Source organism: Rhinoderma darwinii, chromosome 7 (genome assembly GCF_050947455.1).
Source record: "Rhinoderma darwinii isolate aRhiDar2 chromosome 7, aRhiDar2.hap1, whole genome shotgun sequence".
In the NCBI taxonomy this organism is placed as follows: domain Eukaryota; kingdom Metazoa; phylum Chordata; class Amphibia; order Anura; family Rhinodermatidae; genus Rhinoderma; species Rhinoderma darwinii.
This window is the reverse complement of record NC_134693.1, coordinates 125,232,118-125,253,806: the sequence shown is the minus strand read 5'-3', so window position 1 is coordinate 125,253,806 and position 21,689 is coordinate 125,232,118. Positions and strand designations below refer to the sequence as shown.

Genomic DNA, 21,689 nt, shown 5'->3' with positions numbered 1-21,689 from the left:
GTCATGCAGTGAGAAGGAACAAGGGCTCGAGACACCTGTTCTAGTGATCAGACACGTATGACTTATCCTTTGGATAGGTGATAAATATCAATTTTGGGAATACCCCTTTAAAGGGGAAGGAGTCATTGATTTTTTTTATTTTTTATAATATTGCTTGTAATGTGATATTAAAATTAATTTTATTTGTGTTCTTGTGTTCTATTTTTTACTGTGTTCCTACTTTTACTTCTCTATGGGGGCTGCCTTTTTTTTCCATCTCTGTATGTGTCGATTAACGACACATACAGAGATGGAATACGGCACATACATCCCCATAGAGAATTCGAACGGGAGCAGTTCCATTCACTGCAGCGTACGCCGTACGTATTGTGCGTGTGTGTAGGTTAGTGTTATACTGTCTGCTTAGCACTGTATCCAATCCTCCTACAATGTGCATTCGCTCAGAAAATGGCAGCACACTGTGTAAGAGGTTTGAAGAGTCAACCCCCTCCTCCTGGCACCAGCCAGAATAAGGGAGGGGGGAATTGTGTGAGGACACTAGAGCGAGTGTGTCTACCCCAAATTTGCAGCATAAAGCAATGAGGTTGCTTTACCACATTGACCATGCTGCAATTTTGGGAACTGCTTCCTCTAGTGACCAGCACATGGAAAGGTTATAAATTAGAATCTAATTTATAATATTTCCGGAGTTTTGAAAACATTGAGTGATTACACATTGTTTTAATGGATTGTAGAACTAAAAAAATAAATAAAATAAAAAAATTCTAGTGACACATTCCCTTTAATACGTACGGAAAGAGGTAGGGAGAACACAAAAACCCCTAGGAGGTTAGAGGAGTAGTACGATGAAGCCATTATATGGATGTCAAAGGGGGACTCCTAGCTCAAGACCGCCCCTCTATGAGGCAATGTGGAAAGCCGACAAGTCACTAATCTCCCGCTGTGGCAGACTCAGCCAGTTCTTGTATTATATGGTTTATCATCCATTTGAACGGCAGCCATACATTACTATTAAATGTAAGGGTATGTTCACACGACAACGCAAAATATGTCTGAAATTATGGAGCTGTTTTCAGGAGAAACCAGCACCTGAATTTCAGAAGTTTTTACAAGTGCACGCGTTTTTCGCGGCGTACATTATGGACGTAATTGGAGCTGTTTTTTCAATGGAGTCAATGAAAAACGGCTCCAATTACGTCCCAAGAAGTGTCCTGCACTTCTTTGACGCGGGCGTAATTTTTACGCGCTGTCTTGACAGTGACGCGTTAAATTACAGTTCGTCTGCACAGAACATCGCAAGACCCATTGCAAGCAATGGGCAGATATTTGCCGACGTATTGGAGCCGTCTTTTCAGGCGTAGTACACCTCCATTACGTCTGAAAATTGGTCGTGTGCACATAACCTTAGACACAAAACACAACGTATGACTGAATGAAGTTTCAAATGGGTTGTGCTTGTAGGAGCTAGACTCCTGTCGATGATGATTGGCGCATAGCTGGTTTCTTTCGAGAAGGGGTAGTCTTGGCGAGACATTTTAGTTGAATGTCTATGAAGTTGGCCCTAGACTGAGGGCCCCAGTGTTGAGTCAGATGGGTGTGCACTCTGCACTGTGCTCTAAAAGCTTGGGGCTATAGAAATAACTAAAAAATATAACACAAAAAGACACACCCTGCAAATGTATTGCTTTAATAAGAATTTAGCCTAGTGTTTCACTGGGCCTATAATCTGCACAGAACGGTTACACCGTGCCCTCTAGAAACGGACAGGCAAATCATTTTATTCACGGCAGCGGCAACCAACTCAGGACACAGCCAAAATTTCTATCTTGTATTTACTCCCTTGTTGAAACACTAGAGATTAGTCAGTCATACAACAAGACTTCTCCAGGGGTCTCCACCCACTATTTGTAACTCAATACATCTGGAACTTTTCCACCCGCTACAGCTACATAATAACATTTCATAAGCGAAGCAGATTACCCCCACAATTGAATGAGCCATTTGGCTGGTGCCTGCCTTACGAACAAGTCTCAGATCTAATATAAGAGTCTAATTAGACTCGTGACAGTGGAGGAGCATTGACCGGATTGTATAGAATCAGATATTAGAGGATGATATTGAAGTTCTGCTCTTTTACATGCTTTTAGTCCTTGAAAACTTGCTCTTTGCCATCTTTTCACTTCGCCGGTTAAGGACTCCACTTTCCTTTGCTTTGTACACACTATATAAAATACTCAAACAACTTTACAAACAAAGCGACTAAAAACTTTAGTTCTTTCAGGAACACAAATTCTATTCACCAGCCAACTCTGTCCATCTCATGGATGATTGATCCTTCTCCACAGCATCTCTCAGATGTGGTAATACATGAAGAAATGTTGATGCTTTAAGAACGGCTTTTATAAAAAGGAAAAAACAAAATAAATATATATATATATATCTCTATCTCTCTCTCCGACCAAAGCAAATCAGAAGGAATGCAGTTTTTATTAGCGAGGAGGAGAATCAATGGTTTGTCAGACATGCAGTTAGATACCTAATTGCTTTATAATAAAGGTTTGTACAGGTTTCTTGATGTATTCTGTTGAATTCCTAGATCTTCTGAAAGTCTTCGTAAACGCTGTGGAATTTCAGCAACGGATTTGTGTGCGAAAATGCCGCAGCATTTACAGTAGCAGCAAAGTGGATGAGATTCAGAAAGTCTCATGCCCACGCTGTGGAAAAAAAACAAAACAGCGTAAAACGTTAATAAATTGACCTGTGCTGCCGAATTTATGTCCGCAGCACGTCAATTTAGGCTGCATTTTAGTGTTTTTTTCTGTTGGGGTTTTTCCCAATTGAATTCACTGGAGATGCAAGACCCACAACAGAAAGCCGAGTGTTGCGACTTTTGCGTCCGAATTGCAGCGATTCTGCCGCAAGAACCGTAACGCAGGAAAAAATTAACATAAATCATCTACCCAGAACTCACTGCTTCTTCCAGCAGTCCGGCCTCCTGGGATGATGTTTCATCCCATGTGACCGTTGCAGCCAATCACAGGCTGCAGCGTTATTTTAGGAGGCTGGACTATACGCAGAAGAGCGAGGGAGGTGGCAAGTATAAACATTTTGTTTTTGCTTTTCAGTGCCGCTTTCCGCAGCGGAAATTCCGCACAACAAGGTAGTTTTTACGCAGCTTATCGGACCCATGGGAATCCAGCCTTAGTCATCCCAGGCTTTGATTTTGGTCAGGAGAACGATCGTTTGTGGTCTTCTCTTTATGGTATGATGGATGTATTATAGTCAACTCAAAACTGTATTGGGTTGAAGTATCAAAGAGGGCGAGATCTAATAATTTCCTAACGCGACCAAAGTTTTAGATACCTATATAACAATTCAATGTTAGAACCAATGTCAACTCCATATTCACGTGTCAGCATTAGCGATTAAGAGGAAGCCGTGCTCGTGCAAGCACTGCGGCCCCCTTAAAAACAGATGATCGGCGGAGGTGCCGAGAGTCCGATCCCCACCGATCAGATATTGTCTATTGTAAGGATACGCCTTTAATTTTCTCTTTTCGGATAACCCCCTTTAATACCTCACGGTTTTCAAGAGCTCTGCTTGTTGTCATTCAGTAGGAACATTCATGGTTTTACTTCCAGTGGATATAATTCTGTCCGTGGTCATGAGATGGACACAGGTGCTGGGATCGTTGGCAACAGGTCGGATACACATACTGTAATGAGCCGTGCACCTGTGTGTCCATCACAAGACCATGAGCAGAATTTTATCCACTGGAAGTAAACAATGAATGTTCCTACTGAAATGACAACAAGCAGAGGTCTTGAAAACCCGTGGGGCATACAGAAAGTATAATGGAATATTGTATGACTTTATTATATGGGGGGGTGTTTAAACCAGAAAAATCCCTTTAAGCGACGCAAAGTAAACAAAAATGTAGTCGCACGGGTGGTGGTGGTGTGTGGGTGTAATTCTCCATAACAATTCATATGCCCGTGGACAGAGGCATTACTACTGCTGTAGCAGCTGCTACAGGGCCCACCGCATGAGGGTGCCTGTGCTGCACGCCGACACCCCATTCCAGTTGCGCCTCTAGCGACGACACTATAGGGACCGCGCCACCCGGCCTCTAATGTTTATGGGCCAGGCGGCACGGGCCCCCCCTCAAGCCCGGTGGCATCACTAGCCCCGGAGGAGGCCCCCAGCGCTAGCGACAGCCACATTCACTTGTATCTGCGTCCTCTGGGAGTTGATACAAATGAATTTTATTGGCTGCCTCTAAGGGGTCGGCGGCGCCACTGAAACCAGCCGCCGCCATGCCCTCTTGCACTAATTGTACCTGCGTCTATAGTACGCAGATACCATTATATGCATTAGCGCTGAATGGCTGGGCTTGTTGCGTGCCCAACCATTCAGCGCCTTACAATGACGCTGATTGGCAGGGCAAAATTACTTTCCCCCGCCAATCAGCATCTCGATGCTAGCGACGCGATGACATCACACCCCTTGCGTTGTTCAGCCCCAGCAGATCTGCTTAAAAGAGAGCAGGTCTGCATTGTGGCATTATCTTCTACAGGAGGGGGGGGGGGGGACTATATGGAGTACTACATAAAGAGGGAGCTATATGTATGGCACTATCTAAAGGGGTGGGCTATATGTTGAGCACTAGCTATAGTATGAGCTATATGTTGAGCACTAGCTATAGTATGAGCTATCTGTGGGGCACCATCTACAGGGGTGGGTTATCTGTGGGGCACCATCTACAGGGGGAGCTATATGTGGGACACCATCTACAGGGGGAGCTATATGTGGGACACCATCTACAGGGGTGGGCTATATGTGGGACACTTTATACAGGGGGAGCGCTATCTATAGTGGGAGGTATATGTAGGGCAGTACAGTGGCTCAGTGGTTAGAACTATTGCCTTGCAGCTCTGGAGTCCATATGTGGGCACTATCTACAGGGGGCGGTATGTGGGGCACCTGTGTAAGGCACTATCTACAGGGGGTGTGTGTGTGTGTGTTTCTATTATAATAAGGGACATAGTGTATGGCGCCATTATATTTAGGGGTGTTGAGAGTTTTATCTTCGTTTATAGGTGCAGAAAGGTTTTAAAAGTGAGAAGCTGAAGACATCTGAGCGGAAAACTGCAGAAATGGGTTGTGGCTGGGAAAAGTCATCATAGAGGTCTGGAACTAATGGAGAAGGAAAGAGAAAAACAACTAGAATCTAAGACGTCACCGGTGAGTCACTTAATGTAAATGTTTATTCTGCCTCTAATCAGTAATGTAGTTACTGTATGATTTGCAGCAAGACGATGGGTGGTTTGATTAGGATACAAGGTTTTTTTTGGGGCACAACAGCAACTCCTAGCATAGCCTTACCATTGTTCAGGCCACGCTGAAAGCTGCAGTTTTACGCCCTACAAACCTAAATGGCAGTTCTGTGTGTGTGTGTGTATATATATATATATATATATATATATATATATATACATACATACACACACACACATACATACATACATACACACACACACGGAGCCTGGTTCTGGGGCTGTATATAGGTTATGAGCTTGGGTCTGGTGCTGTATATAGGTTATGAGCTTGGGTCTGGTGCTGTATATGGGTTATGAGCTTGGGTCTGGTGCTGTATATGGGTTATGAGCTTGGGTCTGGTGCTGTATATGCCAGAGCATGGTTCTGATATTATAAATATATCCTATAGAATTACAGCAACAAAATTGCAGGGCAGATGGTATAGTTTTCAATTCATCACACATTTAATGGGAACCAGTCTGGTAGTTTTAACCCCTTGAACACCACCATGCGGTAATACAGGACCTGACAATATTTCCAAAAGTATGTTTTTTTTCACATGCAGCAAAATCTAGATCAAATTTTAAAACGGCGCATACTACATGCGAATAACTCATTACAATGTCATTGGGCAGTGCCGCTATCTTGAAGAGTCACATAGTCCTGCCTCTAAACCCACCTTTCCATGTTTGTCTTAGCCAGGGGGATGTCAATCAACTTTCTCGGATGCGCCATTGCCTTGTACTACTTGGGCACGCACCGTGCAGCGAGGTGTACTCTGCCCGGCTTCATCACTGCACCGCGCATGCCAGGGGAGTAAAAGGCAACAGCAAGATTTTGAGGAGGCTGCTAGTGATGTAGAACAGCCAGGGGGGTGTCAATCAAAATCTGGGGGAGCGCCATTTCAATTTTTACCTCAGGCAGCAAAAAAGCTAGTATTCACCCTGAGGCTGCAGGCCACTTTATGACTGCAGCTGATAAGGGGCTGGGAAGACTCCCTGCACAGGCCAGCGTGATGACGTCACTGCATCACACTGGTCTGCACATGCGTCCCGACCGGAGCCTGTGCAGTGCTCCGTCGGTCACGGGAACAGGGCAAGGCAAGTACAATATATATTTTTTTTGGGGGCGGGCTGGCACTATACACAAGGGAGGGGGCTGTATGGTGATATAACAGGGGGGAGGTGGGGGCACTACCTAGAAGTGGGGTGTGACCCGATCTACAGGGGGGCTGTATAGCAATGGCTACAGAATCTACAGGGGGCACTATCTATAAGGGGGCTGCCACCTAGGGGGGCCCCAGTCAAAAGTTTGTTATGGGGCTCAGTCTTTCCTAATTACGCCTCTGCCAGTGGAATAGTGAGTGACAACTCCTTTGCGTCCTGACAATAAGGGGTATGTTCACACGGCCTATTTTCGGCCGTTTTTTCTGTTTCGACGGAGTGTTTTTCACAGCGTTTTTTTACGTGTAAGAAAAACGGCCGCGAAATAGTGCAGGACACTTCTTGGGACGTTTTTGGAGCAGTTTTCCATAGACTATTGAAAAAAGCTCCAAAAACGGCCCTACAAAACGCTGCTAAAATCGCGAGTGGCACAAAAACCGGCTGAAAATCAGGAGCCGTTTTCTCTTGAAAACAGCTCCGTATTTTGAGACGTTTTTGACTCTGTGTGAACATACCCCAAGTGTCATCACCCAGGACACCGGTGTAAAACTAGACACAGAAGGACAAACTAGGGGGCTTAAAAAGTAAGGCTTTGTTGCCCAGTTTTCAAAAGCTCAAATGGGAGGAGGGGATAAAGACAACATATGTGGGTGTACATAATTTTTTCTCTCCAGTGCTCACTCAGGTCTTCAATTTAAAAAACGTCCTCCACGCCAGCTTTTGTAGCTTACTCCCAGTTTGATTTGTGGATCAATTTCACTTTTGACATATTTAAAGGATTCTGTCTGAAATTCTGTCGAAAAAGTCAAATATGATTTTCCATTGCTCTACAGGGACCACATTAATACAAGTCGGTCAGGGGAAAAAAAAATAAAAAATACTCTTATTTGGTGGGATGAAATATTATTGTGAGATACGACCAGCTCTTGGCGGCCCAGGCTGAAAATGTAATGGAATTTACCTCAAGGAAAAGGGCCAATAATAGCCAATATGTACGTCAAGTCTAGAGTAGGAACGTCAAGCCAGTGTATGGATCAATCATCTCTCCCCGGAGTGTTCTAAACAAACAAATCTTTATCAGTAATACAAACACCAAGAAAGCCATTATAATAAAAGCCGGCTCTCCAATTATCGAGTTCATGTCACTTAGGTTTTTGGAGGAAGGACACGCAGCTTTTAAATCAGGTGATCTTAGAAGTATCAAGGGAACGAGCAGTTTTATAACATATTGCATTTCAACCAGCTTAGAAGGAGGGAGGGTCAAGAGGATAACTATAAAGTAATAATAAAAAAAAAAATAGAGTTAGGAGCACCCTACAAGAAAATATGACTTTCTGATACAACCTTACTAATGGTGGGGTCAGTAAATAAAATGTACATTGCAATATTGTATATATGGGGTTGAGTGCATTAAATCAAAACTAAAAAAATAAAATTAAAAAAAATGATATTCATCACTTGTAGCCAGTCTATAAAACCGTTTTACTATGCATGGTCACGTTATCATCTTTACGCGGTCACCAGTTGTCATCCCCGATGCCTCTTACACTGCTGGTCTGGTACTGTAAAAAGCATTGCCCACTTACCTTTATTACATGTCTTGGTTCTTGCAAAATAAATCAATCAACTTTAATGCCTCCATGTGCCGTATGCCAATATAGAAACATAGAAGTTCTCCGTACCTAGAAGTGTCCTGTATTTTTTTTCTAACACCTTCTCGGTCCACCCCTGGATAGCACAGAAGGTGATGCAGCAGATTGGCAAAGATGTCAGAAATGTAGATGGAAGGCGTTAGAAAAGTGGCGTGGGGCATTAAAGTTACTTTTTGCAAGAACCAAGTCATGTAATAAAGCTATGTGGGCCACGCTTTTCAAAATACAAGAACAGCGGTGTAAGCGGCTTGAGGCGGGGTGTTGAACTGACGTTAATAAAAATGGGTTTATCCAAATTGTGCGTTATTTTTGTTAAAACAAAGTTTTGCCAACATATAGTACAGTGCTGCACAGAAATGGTCACCCCTCACTGTGACCAGTGGGGCTCACAATGGGTTTTTTTGGAGTGTGGGAGGAAATCATAGTACCTTGAAGTAACCCACGCCTGTTGACATGGTTTACCGGACAGTCCCACGAAAGACAGTATCCGTGAGGATTTAGAAGGTCTCCATACCAGGCAAAAAAAAAAAAAGGGATGACAGTCTGCTACAAAACTGGCGCATGCAATCATATAATTTTTCTGTCCCAAATGAGAGTCTATCATAAATTCCCTCTTTGTGGGTAGGAGCCATGTTTCAGCTGCTAGCAGTCAAGCGGCAGCCTCCAACTTCTAGTGACCACTCTGCTGCATCTACTGAAGTGTAGTGAATTGGTAGTCACCCAGGGATATAGTAATTGGTTACTAGGCAGTCAGTGCTGCGCAGGAAGCTTGAGGTTACGAAAGAAAACAAAGCTGATCTGCAGCAGTGGTAGAAATGCAATTACATAATCAAGAGAGAAATTAGGCTTCAACCCATTCCCGACGGGATTTTCACTTTCATTTCTTCCTCCCCACCTTCAAAGAGCCACAACTTTTTTTAATTTTTCCATCAATATTGCCGTATGAGGGCTTATTTTTCGTGGGACGAGCTGTACATTTTCACAGCATCATTTATTGTACCGTATAATTTAGGGGGAAAATGGAAAAAGTTAATATAGCGATTCTCAATCTCTTGGGATGGTTTCGTTTTTACGGCAGTTACCATGCAGGTTAACTTTATTCCGCGGGTCAATAAGATTACAGCAATACCAAATAGATATCGTTTTTTTATTTTTACAAGGAAAAACCGATTGTTAAAAGTAAAATTTGAGGGTTTCTTGCCGTATTCTGGGAACCATAACTTTTTTTTTTCAGTCGAATGAGCGGTATGAGGATTTAGTTTTTGAGGATTTCTATTGGTGCCATTTTGAGGTACATGACGTTTTTTGGGGGGAGATGAAGTGAGCAAAAAAAAATAAATAAAAAAAATCTGTCTTTTTAATTTTTTTATAGCGCTCACTGTGAAGACTAAATTATATATTGTAATAGTTCACACTCTACAAAACCAGTTATGTTAAATATAAATTATTATTTTTTTTACATTGTGCCGACAGATATAGTGGACAGCGGGACATACCCCTGGCCACCCAGGACACCATTCGGAATCTGGGACGGGTGTTGTAACTTTTCCAAAAAGCTGTATCAGGCGGTGTAAATAAGCGCTTACCCCATCACATGCAAACACCAAGATATCCCCGGCTTCTGAAACTTTCCAAAACAACTGTCTGAGTGACACCGAACGAGGGCTCGCAGTTCAGAGCAATACGTGACAATGATAATCTTAAGCCAAGATCACACACAAAGTTTTGATGCAGTTTTTGGTTCAGTTTTTTTTTTTTAACCAAAGTCATTAGTGGATCCCCCAGGAAGGAAAAGAATAAAGAGAAAAGACTGATGCATCTACTTTGTGTGTAGATTCCGATGCTTGGCAAAAAAAATAAAATAAAAGCGGAAACCCCATTTATGATGTTTCACCTACATTTCATGCCTGTGCGCATCAGTGTATTTTGCGTGTGGCATGTGGTTTTCACTTCCGTGCACTTTTTTAAATTTACTTCTCTGAATTTCTATGTAACTGATGCGTGAAACACGGATGTCGTCTGTGTGCTGTCCGTGGTTTTCCCTCATCCATTGACTTGAATAGGCGACTAGGTGTGCAAAAAAACGCATCAATATAGGACACGCAGTGAGTTTTTTACGCAACGGACACGCTGCGTAAAAAACGCATTTGTGAATAGCCCCATTGAAATTAATGAGTGTGTGCGGTCAGTTATTTAGACGCACATCATGCAGAGGAGTATTGCGCTAGTCTGAATGAGCCCTAAAGATTTATAAAGGCTCTTAGTAGTGGACATATGTGAGACAAAGTAGTGATAATGTAGGCGATATAAGGCCCTCTTAGGCTACATTCAGAAGTAAGTGGCCAACTTTGGAGGTGAAAAAAACAAAAAAGGATGGCGTTTGGGGGGGGGGGAGGAGGGATGTGTGAAGCGCACAAAAAAAAAAAAAAAAAAAAGGGGAACGGCCCCATTGAAATACATGAGTCAGTGTGACGGCCATTGTTTTAATGGCCGTCACATTGACTACATACACAGCTCGTTGATCGGTTCTCGTTTGGTCCTTTCACAAGGAGCTATAGAGGGGGACAAGCGTTTGTTACTCGGATCACTCGTCCTCATACATTTCTATCACGTAAGCAGCTCATCTCCCCGTTTACACCAGGAGATGTGCTGCCGACAACGATCATTTTACTTTTTTAAAACGATACAAATCAGCAGATGATTGAGCGTTTGCTCGTTCATCGGCTGATCGCTGCCCTGTTTACACAGAGAAATTATCGGGAACGAGCGTTATATGAACGATCCATTGCCCAATAATTGGCTCGTGTAAAAGGGCCTATACTTCTGCATTCTGACAGTAGTATCATTGAAAAACTCTGCACATCTGCTCTGCAGCCTGATAAACTGATAACAGAGAACAATAGATTCTATTCAATTGCACAACAGAGAAAGCAGATCTTTGGATTTGTATTTTAAAAGAGATCTACATAAAATATTCGAAGAGAAACTATTCAGTCATCCCTGGTGACGTCCCTCATTTCCCCAGCTTATAACATCGGGGTCTGGAGTAAAAAAAAAATCTCACATTCTGGCATTTGTCAATTCTTTGTGCGTCTATTTTGTTTTGTCAAAAAGGTCACAGACATCACAGCAAAAGATGGAATGTATAAAAAAAAAAAATAATATGTATTCCACATTATAATTCACGATGAAGAATTTGACTGTTTGGAGCGAGGCCAATATTTGGTGCTGGTTAACGTCTAGATATATCTTTACTGGTCAGAATGGATATGGAGCTCCAAATTTTCTGCATGGACAGCGATAAATGGTAAAATTCTGTCTGTTTACAGTCATCACTAGGGGGAGCCAAGAGCATAATGTTAATACTTTAAACACTAAAATAGTATGCATTAAACTCTGAAGCTCCCCCTAGTGGTGGCTGCAGGCAGAGTTTTATCATTTAGTGGTGTCTGTGCAGGGGATTTAGAGCTACTGATCAGAATAATGGGCTATAAAATATATTAGGAAGTTAATTAGCACAGACTGTTTGACCTAAAGTTGATAGTGTTAAAGGTGGAGATTGATCGTTTTTTGTAAATGGACATTTGAGTCCATGACTATAATGGAAACACATTACAATATTTAGACTCCCCAGTACTGAACCAGTTCCAAAGCCTTTCATTAGTGATTCATATAGAGAAGCAGCCAGATATTTCTTGCAGCTGTCCTGTGTAACTGTATGAACGACCACAACATCTATGGACACAAAACATTACAATGAATGATTCAGGGAATATGCCAGCAGTGGGAGAAAAGATACACACCAAAGGCCATCTATCCTCCCAATCATAACAATGCTGCAGATGCAATTGCTGTTTATTGTTCCCAGTTATCAGCCAGTTTCAAGGGGTTGACATGTTGGTGACATAATTTGTATCCCCGGACAGCGTGCCAGATATGCGAACAACTACAGATATGTATTGGTGGACAGTAAAAAAAACAAAACAAAAAAAAAAAAACACACACCTTACGGTAGGTAGTGTGCCTGGCACCTAAATGGAGAAAAATTCTATAAACCTATTTTGGCCACATACAGATGTAGCAGAGCCGACTGTAAAAGTCCAAGTGGGCGTGTATTATGTGCGTGCATCGGGGCGTTTTTACTACTTTTACTAGCTGGGCGTTCTGACGAGAAGTATCATCCACTTCTCTTCAGAACGCCCAGCTTCTGCCAGTGCAGACACATAGCGTGTTCGAGAGATCACACTGTGACGTCACTCACTTCCTGCCCCAGGTCCTGCATCGTGTCGGCCACATCGGCTCCAGTTGATTCTGCAGCAGCATCAGTGTTTGCAGGTAAGTAGCTACATCGACTTACCTGCAAACGCCGATGCTGCTGCAGAATCAACTGTAGCCTCTGGTGCCGATGTGTCCTCGCTCGTCCGACACGATGCAGGACCTGTGAGTGACGACACAGAGTGATCTCTCGAGAACATGGCTGTGTCTGCATTGCCAGAAGCTGGGCGTTCTGATGAGAAGTGGATGATACTTCTCGTCAGAACGCCCAGCTAGTAAAAAGTAGTAAAAACGCCCCGATGTACGCACATAATACACGCCCACTTTGACTTTTACTTTAAACACGCCCACTTGGACTTTTGCAAGCCTCATTTGCATAAATACAAAAATGGTCATAACTTGGCCAAAAATGCTCGTTTTTTTGCTGCGCCTATCTGCTGCAATAGCAGATAGGGTTGCAAAATCTGGTGACAGAGCCTCTTTAAGCACAAAACACATTGTAAAGTCACCATGGATTGTGCCAAATAACCACCTCAGTTCTGCTACATCTGTACCTCATGTATAGTTGACAGGTTTCAAGGAATTCAGGGCAGCACTAGGGTCTTGCGGTTGGCATTTCCATCTCTCAAGGTTTAATTTTCACCCTTCAGTATTTTGCAATTGTGCTCTAGATATTCAGTTTTTGATGAATATTGGACTTTTTACTCTCACCCGTTCCCTCTGCCTGTACAAGAACCCAAAAAAGTGCAAGAAACAAAACTGAAGTCTACCGCTGCATTTTTCTCAGCTTTAGGGAAATATACCTTCAGGATGGACTAAGGGTAGGACAGCCTATGCAGAAATACACCAACTGATTCAAGAAATAAATGACTCAACAAAAATAAAAAATATCCCAACATTTCAGAGTATGTTACTTTAAATTTTAACTCCTGAACTGTATATGAAAGCACATATTAGTACAAAATTAGACAAAGAATCTTGTCACAAAAACAGCGCCACTCTTGTCAATGGGCGTTCGCTGGTATTGCAGCTCATAACAATGCAAGTGAATTGGGTAGGTTGCAATTCCAGATACAACCTATAGACAAGAGTGGCGCTGTTTCTGAAGAGGCAGCTGTAGGTCTAATCTCATACAACCCACTAAATGACTTCCAAAGTCACTATATGCCAAGTGACAGCTTTCTACCACTTCATAATACAGTAACACAGGGCAAGTGCACCAACCTTAGCGCCTAAGGACCAGGAATTAAGTCTGGAAACCGAGCGAGTAATAACATAGGAGCCCGGGGCCGGAAGGAGACCAGAGGCAGCTCTTATTTTGCAATTTCACATAAGTAGCTGTTTTGTTTTTTTTTCCACATCTCTAACAATAAGAAGTTATTCTCTCCAGCCAGCAAATATACACAGCATGCAAAGCGGCTGCAGAACAGATTACACCCACATACATCGCTTTTGTCAAAATAGGAATTTTTTTGCATTTTAAAAAGATATAAAAATGTGTTTCCCCACTACGAAGGTAATTTCGGTGCTGTATTAAGTCATTTTTTCCACCCCTTCCTATTTCCAATGAAATTAAATGACGTTTTTTTCCTCCCCCCTGCAGCCACTTAAGGAGCCTTTGCATTTAAATCACCAAGAAATCACATTACAGTAGCGCTACTATTTCTAGCAGACTCTTCACTATGATTTATGAAGCTCAGCAATCTCCGGTGACAGGTCCTCTTCTAGACGCACTGGACTGGCTATATGTATAGGTCAAAAGCCCGATCGTCATTTCCCTGACAAGATGCCGTCTTCTTGCGTTGATTTTGAGGCGTGTAGATTTTACATTCCGATATTATCCTGGATAATAATTTTTAGAAGATGTACTGAAGCGAGAGATGTAAGGACTATACAATGCATCTGCGTGTAGGTCAGGATTAGACAGCGAGAGCCTCTCTAGTCAACGAACTAAAGGTCCCACCATACCCAAACTAAGGAAACAGAACTCACGTGAGCCTCACAGAACTAGGGACGTTAAAGAGAGAAGCGGTCACCTCTCCTGACACGTCTATTTTAGTAAATACTTGTATTCTCCAGGAGAGAATTCTGGAGCATTTTTTTCTTAGAACTCTGCCTTGTACCGTCCCGGTTATTCCACCTTGAAACGTACAAATTAATTGACAACTGGGTGTTACCCAGACATTGTCAGCCTGTGTAGGGACACACCCCCAGTCGTCAATTTATTCATAGATTTCTAGGAGGAATAACAGAGGAACCGCACATTATAGAGTTCTAAGAAAAAGAATGCAGAATTATTTAATGGTGAATACAATTCACCAAAACAGACGTCAGTAGAGGTGGCAGGTCTGTTTTAAGACACGCAGTTCTAGATCAGCTATTGAATCACCACCCGTCATCCACCCATAGATCACATTGAAGACCATAACATTCAAGCCACCCTATAAAGCAGTAAGACTATTACCCGCAGTCGAAGCTTTTTTTTTTTCTTCCCTGCAGGACATGCTGCCCGAGAAACTGCACTATTTGGTGCAGTTTTTCAGGATGAAATTCTTATGGCATCCAGGGCAGATACGCGGTGTAATTTTACGCAGCGTAATCGACTAGTGTGTCCGTACAATAAAGGGGTTTTTCCTTGATTCAAAAAAAAAAAAAAAAAAAAAAAGGTAGTAGATTCCAAAGTATATATATATATATTTTTTTGTTTTAAAACGCCACCCTATCATGACGTCACATCACATCACTGTCGGGCAATCAAGATATGGCGCTATAACACTGCGTCCACAACGAAGAGCCGTTAATGGCCGACAAGCAGTTTGGAAGAAACGCAGCAGGGATGGACACATTATGCTAGCCTGTCAGATCCCTCTAGGAACCATTTTTAGTAGCCAGATAATAAGAATTCCCATAGATCTGAGAAAAAAAAAACAAATTCAAAAAGAGTTAGGTACCAGCAACAAACTTCTAGGCACATTGGCTACCTGGCTCCTGGGATTTGTCCTTCTTGGGCATGAGTTGTCAGTGGTGGACGTGTAGTATGAGCCTCACCCTACAGACGTAATCAGTTAAGGTGACCAGAGAGTTAATTTCTTCACGGGGTCAAGCTGCTTCTATATTTTTCGTTATGGGAACAAGAACTTAGAAAACCCACACTCGTTAAAACTCGTCAGAGTTCAGCCCGTGAAAAACTGACAATTTTGCTTCTGCAATGGTCTTTTTTCTTTCCTTTCTGACCAGGTGGTACCAGCCATTTTTTTTTTCTCGTAGGATGTTTAAAAGACAACTGTAGAATCTCCTCAATTGTCCCGACCCACTGAAAGCCGCCCACGATGGTCACATGAAACACCATTTTCTATTGCTTATAGCACAGGGAATTTTGAAATTCTTCCCGTGCGTATTTACGGCTTCTGACCACGTCCTATATTGAGGACCACGTTGCTCGTACTGTACCTGCTGGTTTCAAGAGTCGCCGTGCAAATCTTCATGAAAAACGAAACCATCAATGTGGCATTTACTTTTCACGCAGACCCAATGACTTGTATGGACCATTCCTGCATGAAACATGGACAAAGATAGAGAATGCTGCGGTTTTTACATCATGGACGAATGGTCCGTGAAAAAGAACCCCAAAAACTTGATGTCTGAATTGGTCCATTAACTATATTGTGTCCGTTTTCAGTCCGGGTCCCCCATCTGTGATACACTCAGACGTGAAAATAGTTAATCTGAATGAGCTCTTAAATTTTTCTTTGTATCTATAAATTGTTCCCATTGCTGTAAAGTCGTTACCATGCATTGTGCAAAATATTGGAATTCAATTGTTTTAGTATCATAGACATAAAACATACTTGTTTCTTATATCAGAACAAAAAAAAAAAAAGTTATTCGGTCTACAGTTTTGAGGTTGAATCTGAATTTATATATTTTCTCCAACAGACACAGCCTATATAAACAGAACAGAAACCTCAACACAAACCCCCAAAAAAAGATGTAGGTCACATTTGTGGTATCTTCCCAGCCCTGGTCATAATTCCTCTTGCTTCTCGTAGAAGCCAAACTTACAACCCAACTCAAAGCCTCATGTTATTGCAGTTAACCCCTATTCTTTTCCAAGACGTACTCAAGTGTCCAGGAAGCTGAGATATAGGGAGTTGTTTGCAGAGTCCTGGGTATCTGGTGGTCATCTTTTCTACCCAACACGACAGACACTGCCATATAAATGTCACATCTCGAGGGGGGCTAAGCAGTCAGAATGATGGGTAACTGAGTCTCCCACCCCAAACTCTCAAGCAAATAAATGTCAACATGACAAACCCCTACAGGACAAATTTCAATGTTCGCCAAATAACTGGACAAAATTTCCAAACCCCATTTCTTTCTATAGAAGCTTGAACTATCTGGATATCCAAATTAAGCAGCTTGTCAGTAACAAGAGCTGGCGCTTTCTAAAACAAATTATACAGCGCTAAAATAAATCAAGTCTAAAACTGACGACATCATAGACTCCGTAGTATTTATTCTCATTACCCAACTGGGCTATGATGAACTGACAGAGGATTCGAAAGAAACCAGCAGAATCCTAGAGTCAAACGATGATCATTGTCAACTACACTGGAAAAGTAAAAGTCTTTATGGGCAGTGACAAATACCAAGAACGCAATCCCCCTGAGCGCAAGTCACCGGACAGTTTAAGATTTTCTTCAATATTTCAAACTCAAGTTAAGTACACCAAGAATATCTCTGGAGCTCATTCAGTGACTAATGCTCCCAGTCTAAATCAATAGGAATTACATTATTCACAGCTTTCCGATGATGCAGAGTATTTGGATATGGTACAAATATTTCCGGATAGATTTGCACTTAAATAAATCAAGGAAGCAATACTAAACAGATTTTATGAATGGATTTTCAAGGCTGCTAATAACAAAAATAAAAATTTGTACAGTTGAAAAATTTACTTTTTCTTGCAAACCTTGCAAGATCTAGAACTGGAGCGGAGGATGTTCAGAACGCAAAAGGCATAAGAAATTAGACCGTTCTTCGTTAAAGGGGGAAGGTTTCTTGATTTCTCAAACAGTCCAAGGAGTTAATGGACTGCTGTTCTGATCATCTCCATACGGTTTAACCCATTGCCACGAGAGGACTTCTGAAGGTCCATGGTCTTCTAGCCAAGAACCAAAACATGGGTCATCAAATTCTTTAGAATGGACCCCTCTCTTTGCAAACCTATAACATTCTACCTATTATTCCCAATCTTATCACATAGATTAGACTTAAAATGAGATGATTAAAAATATAACATATTATGAGAAAGTTCTCTGTATAACCAAATAGGTCCTACAGGAGACAATAACACTAGATACCATGGATCCTCTTCATGTGACACTTTGACAGTAAATCACAAAGCTTAAAGATTGGATTCGACACACACCTGTTGTCAGCCATAGCGTGTAGGCTTTACCTCCGGGTACCTGCTGGTAGTTAGAACATCTCAAAATCTGTCCTGCAAAGACCCTTATGGGATTATTACAGAGAATATCTTAGATAGTATGGCATATGTGCTAGTCAAGGTACACCAGCATCATTCCATTATGGAGATAAAGACAAGAGCATTTCTAAAGAGGATCCCCGCAGTGACAAGATTATTATACGACCTTGACGTCACTGGACACTTGTAAATGTCAAGACTACGATATTTTTTCAAGCCTATGATGAAAACGCGCAATGCATAGAATCCAAAAGCAGGGCTTAAATCAGACCTTCTTGCAAAATTGTCACATTAAGCCTGCCATTGCTCCTTGTTTTTCCCTCAAGTGCTCCCAAAGAGACCCACCTAGATGTAATCACTGTACAATATCAGAGCCACCGAAGGACATCACTCAACGGGCTGAAATTGAGAAAATAAAAAAAATCAATAGAGAGATAAAGGTTTCTGCAGAGTGGCCACCTCATTTCAATGTATATCATCTCACTCAAGAAAACACTTGATGTCAAGACACAAAGAAGTCTTCTGATTTGACTTTGAAAGTCTTTAAGAAAAGGAGCCGTCCAATATTAAATCCATAGATCGGTCTAAGGGAGGTCAGTGGTAGAGCATCTCACGTAGTCGAAGACATACTTTGTGAGGACTCGTTAGGACCATTATAGGCTCACATACTAAGAACACAATCCCCAACTCAACTCACAGACCTTCGAAATAAGCAGGAGGAGGACGCTCTGCACTACTGGACTTTACAAGAGCAGGGATCACTATTGGGACTCAACAACCCTTTATACAAATCCACGTATGGGACATGAATTTACCATAAATAATTTGTCATCACGAATAAAAGTAAAGGAGAAGTAGGACACCACAACAATGGCAAATTTATATCCAACGTCAAGACAACAACGTATGGCTCACACGCTTTGGGTGTTTATTTTCAGACCACATGGATATACAGATATAGGAAATATTCATTAATGCACACATATATGCAAACTTTAAGGCATGAGTATAAAAAATATAAAACCTAAAATAACATCACACAATGGGTATTAATAGCAATATTACTATTGTCAGCATCGCTGTACCAGGCGGTGTGTAATATTACAGCAGGTTATAGGGAAAACATGCGTTTTAATAACCCACAGCTATAAAGAATAGCTCAGCAGCGCCCCTCTGGTATCTAACAGTCATTACACACAAAAAATAGTCACTTCCAGTTGTTACAATATTGCATTTATGGAGCGTTATACATTTTTTTTTTTTTTTTTATAGGAATAGTAGCATAGTGTCCCTATATCTTCTCATTTATCATTCGTAGAGAAAGCAGAAGCAGCATCAGGTTAAACCAAGGTATACGATGCAGAATAAACTGGTATATAGCAGGCATTGCATCTTATATATTTGGACTGCTCTGGCTACTGATTGATGGTGGTTCAATGCCAAGTAGACAATGGCAGGAAGTCTACACCTTACCCTGTATATTAAAGATCTACAATGGGGGCAAATTCTTAAGACTGTGTCGTTTTTAACTATTCAGCTGCCATGTGAATTGAAGAACTGAAAGTCTTGGGTTTTAACAGTGAAGAGGATCAGACTGAGAAATGTTAATGGGTTTGGTGGGCATCAGGAATACAAAATAGCTCCTGCATGGTCCTCTTGTACCCACCTAACTACAATTATTCCTTATGAAATAAGTTATATGCACTCCCAGACCGTGTATCCCACTCTGCACTTCTCCAGTCTTGCTTTGATTAGGAAAGCACTGCACCAAAAAAAAAAAAAAAAAAAAAAAAAGCAGCCACATAGCGGATTCCTGATCCTTCCATGTAAAGGGGGAGGAAGGAGAGAGGGAAAGGAAGAAAAGGGGGGGGGGGGTAGACAAAAATCCTACAAGGGATCTGTTCAGTATTTCCTGCATGGCAGAGCTGGAGCATGGCTCCTGGAAGTCACCTCTAAGGCACTTTCAGCACATAGACAGGAGATTAAGCTGCAACAAATGCACATCTCTGCCACACAATACTGGCACGGTTATAGGCTGCCAGTTACAGACTGGGCAATCAGTACAAGCTGCAATATAAGGGGCATTAAAAGGGAACATTGGTATAATGTGAGTGTATGGAAAACTCATACATAGAGGGGGGACACAATATGGGGGGTGGGCATTGTACTTAAATGAATGTTACATATTAGGGAGACAGAAGAGGGCTGCCGGGAAAAGTAGGCATTTCATGGGCACCGGATGCTTGACACATGAGATGCATCCCCAATTGTTAGGAGCGCAGCCCATCGGTTCTGGACATGGAGTAACAGAGAACCCTGCATAGGAGGTTGAGACTACAATAAACAATTTTATTTACACTCTTGTATTTAGAGTAAAACAGATACATTCGGTTGCAACATCAAATCACTGGATTTTGTTGCAAAATAAACGGTGGGAACAAAACAAATTAAAAAAAATAAAAATGGACAATGGCATAAGAAATATAAAGAATATCTGTGGTGTAGATCATGGGGGAGTCCAAAGGAATCGGAGCATGGGATACATAAGAAGTGGGCACTAAAACCCCCAAAATAAAGTCATAAAAAAGGGAGCAAAGGGCAGCAGGGGGCCCAGGGAAAGGGGGGCAAAGGGCAGCAGATGATTGCATGGCGCCAGTAAGCCCCTGGAGGAGCACACACAACAAATGAAGGCTTCCCATATAGCCAGAAGCCGGCCACTTACCGGGGTAACACAGGACATAGTGCAGCACAGACGTGGAGATTTTCAGGAACAAGATCCACCAGCACGGCTGCAGTAGTCTCCGCATGACAACATGCACATTGAGAACAGGGGCAACTTGTTGACGGATTCTCCTCCAACCAAAAAAAGTAGTAGTAGAGGCAGGGAGGGGGCTCTGGATACGGGTGTCTGATTACTAGGAGGGCTCTGGGAAGTTGGAGAGCCGGGGAGAGCTCTGGATCTCATGCATGCAGCGATCTCCAGCAAGTCCCAAGCTTTGGGGTTCGAAGGGGGTCTCCTCTAGTCCAGGATCCTATTTGGTAGGGGATCTCTATTATTCCACGTTCCTGGGGTCTTTATTCCAGGCTGGGATCCGCTTCTCCTGGCTGATCACACCGGGTCTGGCCGCTTTCCATTCTCCCATACAGGAAGTAACATGTGAGCTGCTCCAGCCGGAGACTTTAAAGCTCAGAGGGAGAGGGAGCTCGGGAGCGCGCACTGACACTGGGCGTCTAGCACAAGCGCGCCGCCGTTGCTCTTAAAGGCGCAGCGCTGCAATTTCCTCTTCTCTCGTCAAGGAGCAGCAACAGAAGACACCCTGTGATGCTTCTTTCTTCTTCACTATCGTTATAAAGCTTTTACAGATAGCAGCCTGACACCCACACCATCTGTCAACCAACCCCAGATCTGGGGGTGCAACATTAAGCAATGACATACTTCACATATGGTGTGATTTTATTGCAATGTATCAATTTTGGCAAAGAATACAGAAGCCTGGATGTAATTTCTGCGTATTATGTATGTATGTATGTATGTGTGTATGTATGTGTATATGCATGTATGTATATATGTGTATATGTATATATGTGTATATGTATGTATGTGTATATGTATGTATGTATGTATGTATGTATGTATGTATGTATGTGTTTATGTATGTATGTATGTATGTGTTTATGTATGTATGTGTATATTTATGTATGTGTGTATGTATGAGTATATTTATGTATATTTATGTATGTGTATATGTATATATAAATATTTACATTTTGCATAGAGTCAGAAGGTAAGTG

The 21,689-nt window shown here is 42.1% G+C and overlaps 1 protein-coding gene across 1 annotated transcript in view; it reads right to left on the bottom strand.

The window, feature by feature from the left end:
• Positions 1 to 21,182, bottom strand: part of PTPRG (protein tyrosine phosphatase receptor type G) — a 410,964-nt gene extending 389,782 nt beyond the window's left edge. Inside the window, exon 1 of the mRNA XM_075833958.1 lies at positions 20,620 to 21,182. Coding sequence (XP_075690073.1) covers positions 20,620 to 20,704 — 85 coding nt within the window. The 5' untranslated portion in view covers positions 20,705 to 21,182. The remainder of the gene's footprint in view (positions 1 to 20,619) is intronic.
• Between the last annotated feature and the right edge of the window lie 507 nt (positions 21,183 to 21,689).